At 39.6% G+C, this 13,821-nt stretch overlaps 1 protein-coding gene across 7 annotated transcripts in view; it reads right to left on the bottom strand.

Annotated features, from left to right (window-relative positions):
* The window catches only part of TRAPPC8 (trafficking protein particle complex subunit 8), a 51,081-nt gene extending 38,291 nt beyond the window's left edge, over positions 1–12,790 (bottom strand). For 4 of the 7 annotated variants that reach the window (XM_081873603.1, XM_081873604.1, XM_081873605.1 and 1 more), the window contains exons 1-3: positions 12,376–12,790; positions 8,862–9,056; positions 4,434–4,517 (exon numbers count right to left, since the gene is read on the bottom strand). In XM_081873603.1, the coding sequence (XP_081729729.1) occupies positions 4,434–4,517; positions 8,862–9,056; positions 12,376–12,532 (436 nt within the window). In that variant the 5' untranslated portion in view covers positions 12,533–12,790. The remainder of the gene's footprint in view (positions 1–4,433; positions 4,518–8,861; positions 9,057–12,375) is intronic. The other 3 variants (XM_081873607.1, XM_081873608.1, XM_081873609.1) reach the window with 1 other exon arrangement.
* Positions 12,791–13,821: the final 1,031 nt, after the last annotated feature.

Below are 13,821 nucleotides of genomic sequence, written 5' to 3'. Positions count from 1 at the left end.
TTAGAAGAAACTATTTTCAAGATTGCAATTCATAAAGAAAGGGAAGCTAATGAATATTTCATTCATATGGTTCACAATATATCCCATGGCTGTACTGCAACCATTTCGCCCCTCTGCTACTCCCATACAATTTGATTCATACTGCCATGCCTGTACAACTACAGCGTATCAATAGTATAGTTTTGGGAATTTTTCATTTATTTGAACAAAAACAGAATTCACGCTAAAAAAAGAACACCACAATTTTGGAGTGTCCTGGTTTTTACTTTTTGAAATATGACAGCCTTATCTGTAAGTTACCCAGAAGTCACCTCCATTGAGTTCAATGAGATGTAGTCTGATGTCTGTAGTGTATGTATACATAATTCTATATAAGTCTGTAGTGTGTGCATACATAATTTTTATTCAGTTTTTAAATAAACAGAAACAACTAAGACTAAGCGAGACATTGTAACATACAAAGGAGTTGAGGAAATGGCTGGGGAGAAAATAGGGGAGGACAGAATTAGGGGGGAGAGGTGACAGCAGGGCCCCAATACAAGATTCACTGATTTTATTTAAAGTACAGAATAATAAAATGTAAAATGGATTGGTGAATTGCATTACAATGCAAGTGTATATATGATTGCAGCCTACATTTTGTTAAGATTCTAAAATCAGTTATATCATTTTTTGCAATTCCAAATTACAAGTAAGCTCCACTTAAGAAACATTATCTAATGCTGAGATTATTCAGAGAACAATCAAAATATATTAAACAAGAAGCAATATAGCTAGCATACATTGATCTAACACTGGCAAAGGGAACCTTCAGGCTGCAGAACTCATTAGGCCCGCAAGGCCGTTTTCCCCAGATGCTAGGTATAGGTCTGGCAGGGTCACAATTGGTCATGTACATTCAATGTTACTAAAATCACATGTTCATCACAATGAAACTGGTTATAGGTATAGTATAATTCTAAATTTGAAAAACATAGAACAGGAATTTGTTTTGCTGTCATGGTTGTGGTTAGACGGGCACCTTTCAGGATTTGTTACCACCACAAGTATAGTAACCAAGACTACTATTCCCTTCTAGTAAACCCACTGTATAGATTTCACCTTTTTTTCTTTTTTTAAGACTGTAAATGCATTGCTTTCTCACAAATACCATTAGAAGCTCACAGGCACCTCACATTCAAGTAAAGGCCCAATTCATTTGTTAAAGCATAACCCAGTATTTTAATATTTTAATTCTGGAACGTAAACACCACTTTTGTACCATTCAGCATAACCATCATCACTTTTTATATCCAAGACACAAAATATCAGAAAAAGAAATCCTCCTATGACTTTCAAAAGTAATATTGTTAATCACTAAAGCATCATACTGCTCCTCATTCGAGAAAAGGTATTGTAGCGGTTTCTAATCTCAAAATTTGAATATATTTTACTTATGTATTTATATACCACTTAATCATCCATAACTTATAAGCAGTTTATGTAGAATAAAGAATGCACGTTAAACTATTGATCAAAGTAAGTTAAAAGCAAGTTTTTGTGTGTGTTTTTATTTGTTTTTCTGTTATATCTCATCATCAACACATACTATGTTACAGTCATACATAAAAATAAATAAATACCATGGATATAGGTCATAAACATATGATAGCAATAATAACATAGCTATATTTTTCCAAGATTCTTTAAATCACATATATCTTGAGTTAAACTTCCCTTCCACTCTTTCCATGGTTTCCTATCTACTATCCTTTTAACTGTGCTTTCTTACTCTACTAAATTATTTTCATTACTTTATACCAGGCATGCCCAAAGTCCATTTGAGGGGCCTAATCCAGCCCACCAGTTGGTTTAATCCGGCCCCTGTGGCAGTTTATTTCCTGGGGTAAAATCCTTAAAAAAAAAACCTCAACAACTTCAATCCTAAAAAAAGCCCAACAACTTCAATCCTAAAAAAAAGGTTGGTCCTTCACTTCATCAAATCTGGCCCTCTTTGAAAAGTTTGGACACCACTGCCTTACATAATCTCACATTGTAACATCTACTGCTGAGTATTTTATTCAATCCATTATGATTATTTTCTTGTTATATTTTTCCATATAATCCCGATATAATATCCAATCCTCTTTCAATCTCTTAGCATCTTTATTTCTTAATCTATCTGTCATACTGGCTATTTCTAAGTATTCTAACATTTTGAGGTGTCATTTTTCTCTTGATGGTTGTGTATCTGTTTTCCATTTTTGTGCAAATAGAATTCAAGCAGCTGTACTCACACACGTCCATAGGGTAATTTGGGGGGGGGCGTGTTCTGTTGTTACTATTCCCAGAAGAAAAGCCTCTGGATTTTTGGTAAACATTCTTTTAAACATTTTTTTAAGTTCATTATACACTATTGTCCCAGAATTATTTTGTTCTCCTCCACAATCACCTGTTTAGGGAAGCTTTTAATGTTTGATGTATTACAGTATTTTAATATTTTTTTGGAAGCCGCCCAGAGTGGCTGGGGAAGCCCAGCCAGATGGGAGGGGTATAAATTATTATTATTATTATTATTATTAATGATAGAATGTACCAACTGTTTCTTGGCATTTCCAACATTTGTCACTTTTAGATCTAAATATTTTGGCTAGTCTGCTTGGCGTCAGATACCACCTGTGGATCATTTTTAAATAGATCTCTTTTAACACATAACATGCAGTAAATTTTAAATTTATTTTCTACAATTGCTCCCACAGATTTAAATCAATATTGTGATCCACATCTTGTGCCAACTGATAATGGATGATTTAACTAATTCTTCTTTGGTTTCCCACTCAAGTAATATTTTATACATTTTAGATAGGTTAGATCTTAATATCTCTTTTTCAAATTGTGATGGTTGTTCTGTGAATCTCACTTTTTTGTCTGCCTTAAATTTGGAGTTAATTTGATAATAATTTAGCCAATTCAACACATAAATTCTTTAATCTCTTCTATTCTTTTTTTCATTTTTAGTTCTCCTGAGAAATCTAACAACTCATTGTAGGTACCCCACTTAACCCCCATGTTAAATTTTTTCCTTTTCTCTGCTTCTATCAGGGATAATCACCTTGGTGTTTTGTTTTCCAATAAGGTTTTATATTTTTCCCCATTCTCTAATTAATTTTTTCCTAATAACATGGTTAGAGAAACTTTTATGTATTCCAGCTTTGCCGTACCAAATACCTGTATGCCAACCATGTTTGACGTCAGGTCCCTCTAAATCTAACAACTGTGTGTTTTCCAGCAGCACCCAATCTTTTATCCAAAACTGGCAGGCCACTTCAAAATACAACTCTAAGTCTGAGAGTGAGAAACCCCCTCTATCTTTTATATCAATAGGAATATTATTTTATCCTGGGTTTCCTCCTCCATATAAAGTTAGATAGGTATTTTTGCCATTCTTTTAGACAGTGTACATCATTAAGTACTGAGATCGTTTGGAACAGAAATAAAATTTTGGGAGGATATTCATTTTTATCACTGAGATTCTCACGATTAAAGAAGACCTAATAGCAAGAAATATAAAAAAAGAGAAAAATCCTCTGCACATTCTGGATCTAACCAAAGTCTAAAATGAACTCAAATTCCTAGTGCCTGCTTCCTCCATCTGAGACATACTTAGAAAAGAGTGGAATTGCCAAACACATAATCAATTTACGGAAGAGGAAGCCAGCAAACTTCTCCTTTAGTTTCAGTACCAATGCTTCCTTCCATGCAAGTAAGTCCCTTTTTGCAGCCCGAGTGGTTTGACAAGGGAGAAAATAGTAACCACTGATGTCTCGAGCACTGTCAATTAAGTTTCTGTTTATCACACAATCACATTCAAGATTAATCATAACAGCCTTGTTAACAACGAAAAGAACTAAGTTTTCCCAGGAATAATGTGCTGGGCAAATGCAATATATCACAAACAGGAATGCTGTTGTAGTGAAAGACATCCAAATTCCATACAACAAATGAGTAACTATACATTTGTTAAGCTATAAACTACAAGACCCTAAAACAAAATATGATTAACAACAAGAAGCCAGCTAAGAAAAATATGGTGGGTAGTGAACAGCAGCTTACAACTCATCTGAACACTACTATTATTTCCAATTATCACAAACAAGTTATTGTTTAAAAAAGGAAAAGGAGGCAAGCATTTCTGGAAAGTCAAGCAATTTAAAATTCAGCATGCTCAATCAAGTCAATAGAGAATGATTTTCTCTTCATTTTGATCTATGGAATAATCACAATTGGATTTAAAAGAAAAGATAAGATCTCAGCAACCATCACCAATATTTATTTCTAGGAATGAAATCTATTCTAAGAAAAGTGTAGTAGGGTGGTAAGAAAAGATGGATGGGTTGCATAACAAAGGAATATAAAGGACTATTTAGGAAACCCACACCAGTCACACAAAATACCTGAATAAAACGTGGATGTGTTCAGTCCCATCAGTGTGTCTTTCCAACTACTGTACCAAGGAACACTAGCTTTAACTGAGAGATCTGACAGAGAAAACATGGAAGTATTAAACTAAGCAGGTAGTTTGTATACATTTCATCTTCGTTCAGGTTTAGGAAGCCTCCTTCATATGCATGTGAAAATCTACTGGATACACGTAAACCCTTAAGCTTCCACTGACGTCTCTGGACATAGGACACTTTCAGAACCAAACATGAAAAATCTAAAACCAAGAGCATTTTGTCTTGAGCATACTGCATCATGCTCATTCTCTTCAGAATTAGAATATTTTAAAGCTTCTGAGAAAGCAGGTGTATTTGACAGAATTTATTCAGTAACATTGAATATTTTAAGCATTTGTTATAGGGTAACTGTGCCTTACTAAGAACATAACTAGGTTTAAACATTTGGGATGTGTACAGTATCAATCTACAACTGTTGCTTACTGAAAAAAAACCCAAAGTAGCATTTTTATTTTGGGGCTTATTACAAAAAAGACTTATGCTCATTGAAATATTCACACACCCCTAAGTCTTCATCTTCTTTAAATGCAGATATTGTTTGAAAGAGGAAATGGCATTTCATGGGGGTGGGGAGAGCAGGGAAAATCAGCCAGACAGAGAGCATCACTTTGAACACACTTTTAAGGCAATCTCAGCACAATCACTAAAAAAAACTACCTAAACAATATTAAGAATCTATATTAACTATATTTTTCTCCATTCAACAGGTAACATCACTCATGGGAACACACACATACACTCAGCACAAGCCTGGTACCTCTAAAACTATACTTAATGATATGATAAAGTTGATAGTCTTTCCTTGGACTATTTTAACTCATGTGCAATTTTATAGTTTTGTTTTGCAATTTTAATTTTTGTCTGCTGCTACAATTGTTCTGTTTTTTATACATTATAAAATGAAATAATAATTAAAAAAACACACCTGGAATACAGAAAATAATGTACTTGCAAAACCGAGACATACACCTAAGACAGACAACTGATTACCCAACTAACTATAACAAGAGACAAGAGTTTTTTAGGAACAAATAATGAAACTTCTCACATGGTCAGTAGTCATGCCTTTTGACATGTCCGAAGCATTTCCATTGGCCATGCATTTTAAAATATATTTAATACTCAAGAGTAGGATACTTCAGACATGTCAAAGGGCATATAAAATGTTTTGGGTTTGTTTTTTTAAGTGTTTAAAATATTGGGTGTATTTTAAAATAAACTATTCAAAAAGTCTGTTCACACCAGCTTTTCCCCCCTGAGAAATATCTCAGGAACACGAGTTGTAGTTCACACCATATCCTCTAAGTGGAAAGTGACATATTAGTGCTCCAGTTCTGGGTTTTACTGGAGTCCTACTTTCAATAAAGAATCCTTTCTCTCGCTCTGTTGGGGTCTCTCCTGATATGTTCTTAGCCCCCTGCTATTCATTCCCAAGCTCTAGGCCAAATTCCATCACGACAGGCCTTCCAGAAGCTGCATGCCAGTGGTGGGTCCAAAGCCAAAGAACAACAAACTGTTACAGTAGGCTTCTTCTAGCCCTTCCTTTCCAGTCAAACAAATTCAGAGGTTTCACACACACACAAACACACATGCATCTCTCCATTTGGCAAGAGACATGATCACAGTTGTAGAACACATTCCAGCTGGGCAAAAACACTCAAAGAAAATGAGCAGTAGGGCTGGGGTGAGGGTATCCAGCCCAATGCCCAATGCTGGCTCTATAGTCCTTTGGTAATCTCATCAATTTCTATGGCTATCAGTCCTATTTATATGCAGACGACACCCAACTCTCTCTCCCACCCGCAAGCTGTCCCTCCCCACTCTAATCCCATATCTCCAACTGCCTCTTTGATATTTCTAATTGAATGCTTTGCTATAGCCTCAAACTTTTTATGTTTAAAGACCAAACCTTCTATTTTCCCCAAAGCCCTACTTCTTCTAGCCCTTCCTTTCTCACTGGCGTTATTACCATCCAGTCACATTTTGATGCCTAGATCATCTTTGTTCCTCATATTCAAACCATAGTTTTTCCCTTTGCAACACTGAAAAACTGTAATCCTTTCCTTCTGCAAAAACGAAGTAGACTAGTCCTGACCTAGTTTGCTGCAATCTCTAGACTTTAATTGTCTCTCAGTCTCATCACATCTATCTAGTACTCTGCTGCCTATGTCATTTGCTCTGATCATGACAAAAGATGGTATATAAATTTAATAAACAAACAGATAAATAGATAAAACACTTCTTAAATCCTATGTCGGTTACCTCTCCACTCCTAGATCCAGTACAAGTTCCTTGTCCTTTTTTCATGGCCTTGCCCACCCTCACACCCCATTACATCTTTTTTATATCCCAACAGCTCTACCCATGATCTTTCCTTCTAAAGCTCCACCATTTTCTACCACCTGAATATCTCCTGCAGCCTCAGAACATGTTGGCCTTTCTCTCTCATGCTACTCCATGTGCTTCAACAGCCTCCAAGAACATCTGTATGATGTTACATCTCCTTTCCTTCAAAATACACCTTTTCCATGAAGACTTGTGTTGGTAGATAAAGTGATAAAACACTTGCTTACACTTTCACATTTTCGATTGTAACTAACCTGATGTACTAGCACAAGCCAGTGAAAGGACTTCCACTAACACAATGGAGTTTCCCACCCTCAAAAAACCTGCTCTGAAGGGTTGTGAAAACCCCCCAGAATAGCACATGAGAGGAGAGGAAATATAGTTCCATATGAAAGTAGAAATGTTTGCGCTGACAGAACAATTGTATTACAGTGGAACTGAATTCCATTCAAAGTTTATTGAGTAGACTTGTCCTCATATACTCTGAAAGGTCATGCACACTGGTTACACAATATACCGTATTTTTCGCCCCATAGGACGCACTTTTCCCCCTCCAAAAATGAAGGGGAAATGTGTGTGTGTCCTATGGGGCGAATGCAGGCTTTCGCTGAAGCCTGGAGAGTGAGAGGGGTCGGTGTGCACCGATGCCTCTAGCTCTCCAGGCTTCAGGAAGCTATCCGCAAGCCTTGCAAGCCCGGCGGGAGTTCCCGCGGGCTCACAAGGCTTGCGGCCAGCAGCCTGCTGCCCGAAGCACGGGGAGCCCTCCGGAGGGCGGGTGTCCACAAGCCTTGGGACTGCAGCCGCGGCTGGGGGGGGGAATAAAATTTTTTTATTCATTCCCCCCCCCCCCAAAAAAAACCAAGGTGCGTCCTATGGGCCGGTGCGCCCTATAGGACGAAAAATACGGTAAATAAAACAAGAAATAACAACAATTTTCTCTCTGTTTCATTTGCTGCTTATACATACAGTATGATTACATAAAGACATGGGGTAATCTAGAAAAGTGATGCATGAACAGGAGATTTTCAAGCAGAAAGGTTCAGGTAATAAAAATTATTTTTCTACAGAAAAGTAGTACTGGTTTCAACACTTTTTCTATAAGTAATTATACCTAAGGGCAGAATTGTATGTTACCCTAGAGTTCTCAACCCTTTCTTAACATACAGTAAAAAATTGTGGCCTGACATAAATGCATTCTGCACTTCCTGGACACTGTCAGTGATGTGGACTGAGGAATCTCATTACATAGTATCACATAGGTATGCAGAAAGTTTATGCTGTCTTTTGGAGGGAGGGGCAGAAATCAGGCAAGTTGCTCCTTTCATATCTATGGTGTGGAAGCTTCTCACAGAACCAGAACCCTTCCTCACTAGTGACAGCCACTTCACTTGGAGAAATGATGGGGACTGAGGGTCTGCAGCTGCTTATTTGTCCATCTGCATTCTATGAGCCAGATGAATATTGATGAGAGGGCAGTAATGGTGAGAAGCAATAGTGGGACAATGCTAACTTTGATGACAGCACTAAGTATATGGCTAAATGTTACAGGGTGGGAAGGATAAAGCTCAACATTTTGGGCAATAACCATTTATCTTACAACATGTACCTCTGCCCTTCAAAGAAATTTGGCTAGGATTAACAATTCCAAAATTGAAAATAAGCAGCAATGGAGAGTGGGAATCAAAGTAGGAGCATTTCTAACACTGTCTGCTGCTTTAAAAAAAACCAACTCCAACAGTATATATGGAATTTTATCAACATGGAAATAGGCAACAAAACTGAAGAATTCCCACATTTCCTGCATATGCAGTATTGTATTGTATTTTTATCCTGAGCAATTCCCAAACTGCCTATGTGTGCAGAACTGTACCTGTTATATTATATTGTATTTTTCTGTAGTAACTAATCACTGTGCAATATCAAGTTTTCAAAGCTGTAAGCTGTATGTCTCTCACTGGGAAAATATAAAACAAAACAAAATATAAAATCATTAACACATTTCAATGTCTTGTTACATACCACTAATGTTGAGATCATAATCTCCCGCAGTAATCACATTAGCTACTAATCCTTCAGCAGGCTGACTAACAGTCACAACATCATTCAGAAGCTTCCGAATGGCTCCTTGTTGAGGTGGCTGTGTAATAATGTTGTTGACAGCAATTTTCAAGTTTTTGATTATGTGAAGTTGGTTGTTGGGATCTCTCATGTGCACTAAAGTAAGAAAATAGCTGTGTTAGACTAGTCTGCTCTGAAGCAATGCTCAATACACAACATTTCTGTAAAAAAAATTCAAAACATATAGTATCTTCAAATTTTTTGAAAAGGCAAGCAAGATATCCTCTCACAAAATATTCAAAATGAGAACATTCCTTTAGACTGCAATCTCTCTAAGAAGTAAATCCCACTGGAGTTAGTAGGGTGCACTTTTGATTAAACATGCATGAGATTATACTATTTTACATTGTTGAAAGTGTTAGAAGCATTCAACATGGAACCAAGGACAGGGTATTCAGATGTTGGGGGGGGGGGGGACTTCACAAAGAAACATAATTTCAGTTGTTGCTGTCAGCACAGCATTCCCTCTGAAGTGTTTAAGTCATTTTTAAAAGTGATTTATGTTTTCAATAGTAGAAATTTCTGTCAGTGATGTCAAGCACTGGAAAATTTTCTCGTGTTTCTTTTTTGTGGAAAATTTTCTGTTTCAAAAGCTCATTAGTAACAATGAGTTGATGCCAATTGCAAATACTATTTTAGGCATTCCTATTACAATAAACTTATGCTTTATAGGGATAACCAAACAGGCAAAATATCTGTAAGAAACATCCTTCTATTAAAAAGAAATCCTATATCCCTAGCCCTATCCACAACATGCCCTTCTGTTTTGATAAATTTAATGCAGGAAACTATTATGAGTGTATTATTTTGCAGTACATATTATATATGTTATAATAATGGCTTGGATCCATATGAAGGTTGCAATGGCAGCAACATCTCAAGATCAGAGTTCCACTAATAGGATGCTCTGTCAGTGGAAGGGGAAAATCATTTTTGCTGTTCTTCATTCCCACCTGAATCCCCTTGAAAATCTTATCCAAAGAGTTGGAGGAGCCTTCAGAGAAGTAACACAGGGACTGCAGGGGAAATGGGGTTTGGGGGGGGGGGGAGGCCACTAACCTCTGCACTCCACTGGAAGCCTCCAATGAGTAAGAACATAAGAGTCTGCTGGATCAGGCGAATGCCCATCTACTCCAGCATCCTGTTCTCACAGTGGCCAACCAGGTGACTATGGGAAACCTGAAAGCAAGGAACTGAGTGCAACAGCACTCTTCCCACTTGTGATTCCCAGCAACAGGCACGCAGGCACATACTGCCTCCAACAGTGGAAGTAACCCAGCTCCCTCAGCAAGCAAAAGGAACCCTTTGGTTGCGGTTTGGTGTGTGTGAGATCTACGCCATTATATTTCTCATTTTACAATCACTATATCTAAGCAGTTTTTACCTGTCCTGAACACCTTTGGATGAGTTATAAATCATAAGAAAAACTGGTATTCATATTCTTAGTTTGTAACTAAACTTGTCACTTTGACATCCTTCCATTTCTAGTCTCCTATCTGACACTTTTCCAAATTCACAGAAATTGCCCTCAACCTTGTATACTTTTCCTGTTCATTATGTTTCCAAACAAGCACATCTGTGAATTGCAGAAATTCTTGGTAGATCTCCAGCTGAAAAAACTTCCTGCCTCTAATTCACATTTCCTAATTCTGGACACATTAAAACAAGGTGCAAATGAAAGGAGCAACTTAAAATACAGTTTGGTAGGCAGTATGCCAACAGCCCTGCTTAACATACTCCTTACCTACCAATTGTAATTACTTATTGTTTCCAACCATGAAGGTTCAGCACAGGTAAGAAACATAATTAAAGACTGCATCGATATAGTGATTATAAAATGAGAAATATAATGGTGTGGATATCATCCCCACCTGCAACTAAAGGGCTCCTTCTGTTTGTGGAGGGAGCTGGAATATCTCCACTTTACTCATTCATAAAAGCTGGTATAAAATATAGTACTCAGAAATGCTGGCAGGAAGTGGCCATCACTTATCCTAGCAGAGTGGTTGAAGAATTTATGATTTCTTTGGGGCAGCAAAGTTGTCCACATATGTGTATATTTCAAATGAGCCTAGCATGTGCACAATTAGAATTCCAACAGCTTAATCCTAAATGAATGGGCATATATTTGTTACATTCACCTCCTATATTTATTTCATGATAACAGCATACACTGAGCTCATTGATGGTCCCCCATCTAAGCACTGACTAGATCCAAGCCTGCTTAACTTCAACAAAGTTGCTGCTTCATGTGCCTTTAAGCAATGTCCTGCTTACTTGGAGTAATACATGAGCAAAAAAGAAGAACAATACAAAAGCAGTTCTTCTGAAAATTGTTATTTTTCATCAAGATCCATTTCATTACTATCTATAGAAGTCATTTTACAGCAACAGAAAACGTGCATATTTAATAAAAACACTGATTGACCAACTAAAAATGTATTTAATGTTTTTAATGTTCAGATAGCATAATAAATACAAAGCAATAATGTATAAAACAAACCAAAACAAATTAATTTAAAACAAATTAATTGATGTTTCTAACTGATTTTCATTTAGCAAAGGTGAGCATTTTGTTAAATGTGCTTTCCTAGGTTGTAACAGCCAAGTTAAAGTAATTTATTCCTTTTTCAAACATCACCTATGTGTAACAGACTTGTTTGTTTGAGAAACATGAAATATTCCTGTTGGTACAAAATTATATAATCATCTTGGCAAATCAGCCTAAGTCTCACAGGGAGCAGTCTCCAGTACATATAACTGAGGCTACAACTGACACATCCATTGCTAATAACCACTCGCATGGCTCACATCAACAGGGTTTAATTTGAGCCAGCACTTGTAGGGCTGTCATCTTTTGCCTCTGAAGTGTGGTAAGTCAGTAAGGGAGACCACTTTCACAAAATACAACCAAAACATTGACAATCAGCAGAGCGTAATTCTGCCCACGAGGGTCCTAATAACTTTAACGCTGGTGTCCCTGTCGTTGCAAAGGCCCCTGGACATTACACTTCAGAGCCATTTGGCCCGTTGTCTTTAAGTAATAAAAAGCTGGAGTGAAAGCATAAGCCGGATCCAATGCTCCCCCCCTTCAGAGTAAACAAGATGCCATCACACACGTGAACAAGTACCCTCCTGGCTTTCGCAGAAGGGAGAATTTGGCAAGCGATCTGGATGGGAAGCAGCTGCCTGAAGTCGAAACTTCAGCAAAGGGGGAAGTCAACACAGTGAAAGGGGCTCCTGCCTCGGAGGGCTCTGGGGATGTACATACTGCCCCCACCCAGCTGCCTCGCAGCACCCACACCCGGAAGGGACGGGGCGGCGGCGGCGGTGGCAGGGGTGCTCCGGAGGCGGCTCTCCCTTCCCCTCCCACCATGTAAACAACCCAGTTCCGCTCCCGCCAGGTGACACCGACCTTCCGAAGTGAGGCGACAGAAAGGCTTTATGAGCTCGCAGAAGCCCAGGTTGTTTTTGCGGGTGACCTTCTCCGCCTCCTCGCTGCACAGCGCGGCCACCAACGGCACGAAGGAGTCCTGGAGGAACTCTTGCGCCGACTGCACTCGCTGGGCCATCGCTCCGGCCGACTGACAGGGCGGCCCGCCGCGCCGAGCCCAAGCGAAGGGCCGGCCCCCTCCGGCCGGCTAGCCCGCTCCTTTCCTCCTGGAGACGCTTCCCGCCTCGAGCGCTGAGGCCGAATCCCCGCCGCAGACGAGCGCAGAGTTGGGCTGCCCGTGTTGACACCCGCCGCCCCGCCAAGCCCCTCAGTGACCGCCCAGACCCGCCATATTGAATCCGGAGAGCCCAGACAACCGGGTCAGCCTGCTCCCGGCAGCCTTTGCGGCTAGTCACGTGACAGCGGAGGGAGAGGGAAGAGGCGAGGCTCCTGGAGTCGAAATCAAGGAGGAGACCGGGGGTGGCGGGACAGGGAGACAAGTACGCATGCGCAGTGTCATTTTGCTGAGCATTTGGGAAAGGCAGGAGGGTTGTGCAGAATCAATGAGCGGAAAAACAATCCGGGGAAAGGATCTGGGTCTCCCGGTGCTACTTTAGACCTGCGCATGCAGCCTGATTTTTCTACCAGGGCTGCTCCTGCAAGGATAAGACACAGCCCAGGCGCTTTCCTCCCGCTTGTGCTCATGCCTATATGAGTTCTGTTTCCATTTACAGGGATTCCGTGAGATATTTCTGCTTTTGTGGCCAGTTGGCTCTCTGCAGAGTGTAACCATTCATAAAACATTACAGATCCCTCCCAAAAATGTCTCAGGCGGAGAACCTGAGCACGTTTTTAAAAACTGGCATTTTGCCTGGGCACCAGATCCATGCAATTCCTGGATTTCCAGTCCCTGGGAATCACAAGGGTGGAGAGTCCTGTTGCGTTCAGGTCCTGCTTCTGGATTTCCCATAGGCAACTGGTTGGACAGGATGCTGGACCAGATGGACCAGTCGCCTAATCCATCAGGCTTTTATGATCCTAATCTAGCTCTCTTGATTGGCAGCAGGGATGCCAACTTGAATAAAACCTTGAGGGGGGCAGGTAAACCCTGCTCTGCATAATCAATCACAAGAGTTGGTACATGCACAACATTTGAGTGGCAATGCCCATCAACTGGGGGGGGGGTGTCCAGCACCCTCAAAAAAAAATTGGGGGGTTGGAGGGATCTCGGGCCCAAGGAGTTGACTCATGATTCGTAGTACTCGACATTCAGGACAAGGGGATTAGCATATCAGATCACCCACCCTGAACGAAGGTAATAGAGCTGAGCTATGGCCATCCTATCAGCAAGTCAGAATCACATGTTCTGTTTTGCTCTGGTTCCGAGCCTGTGCAGTGTTGTCCTTTCTCTGAGTTTATCAACAGCAA

The sequence above is a fragment of the Podarcis erhardii genome, assembly GCF_964252035.2.
Source record: "Podarcis erhardii genome assembly, chromosome: 8".
NCBI lineage: Eukaryota > Metazoa > Chordata > Lepidosauria > Squamata > Lacertidae > Podarcis > Podarcis erhardii.
This window is presented reverse-complemented; position numbering and strand designations above follow the sequence as displayed.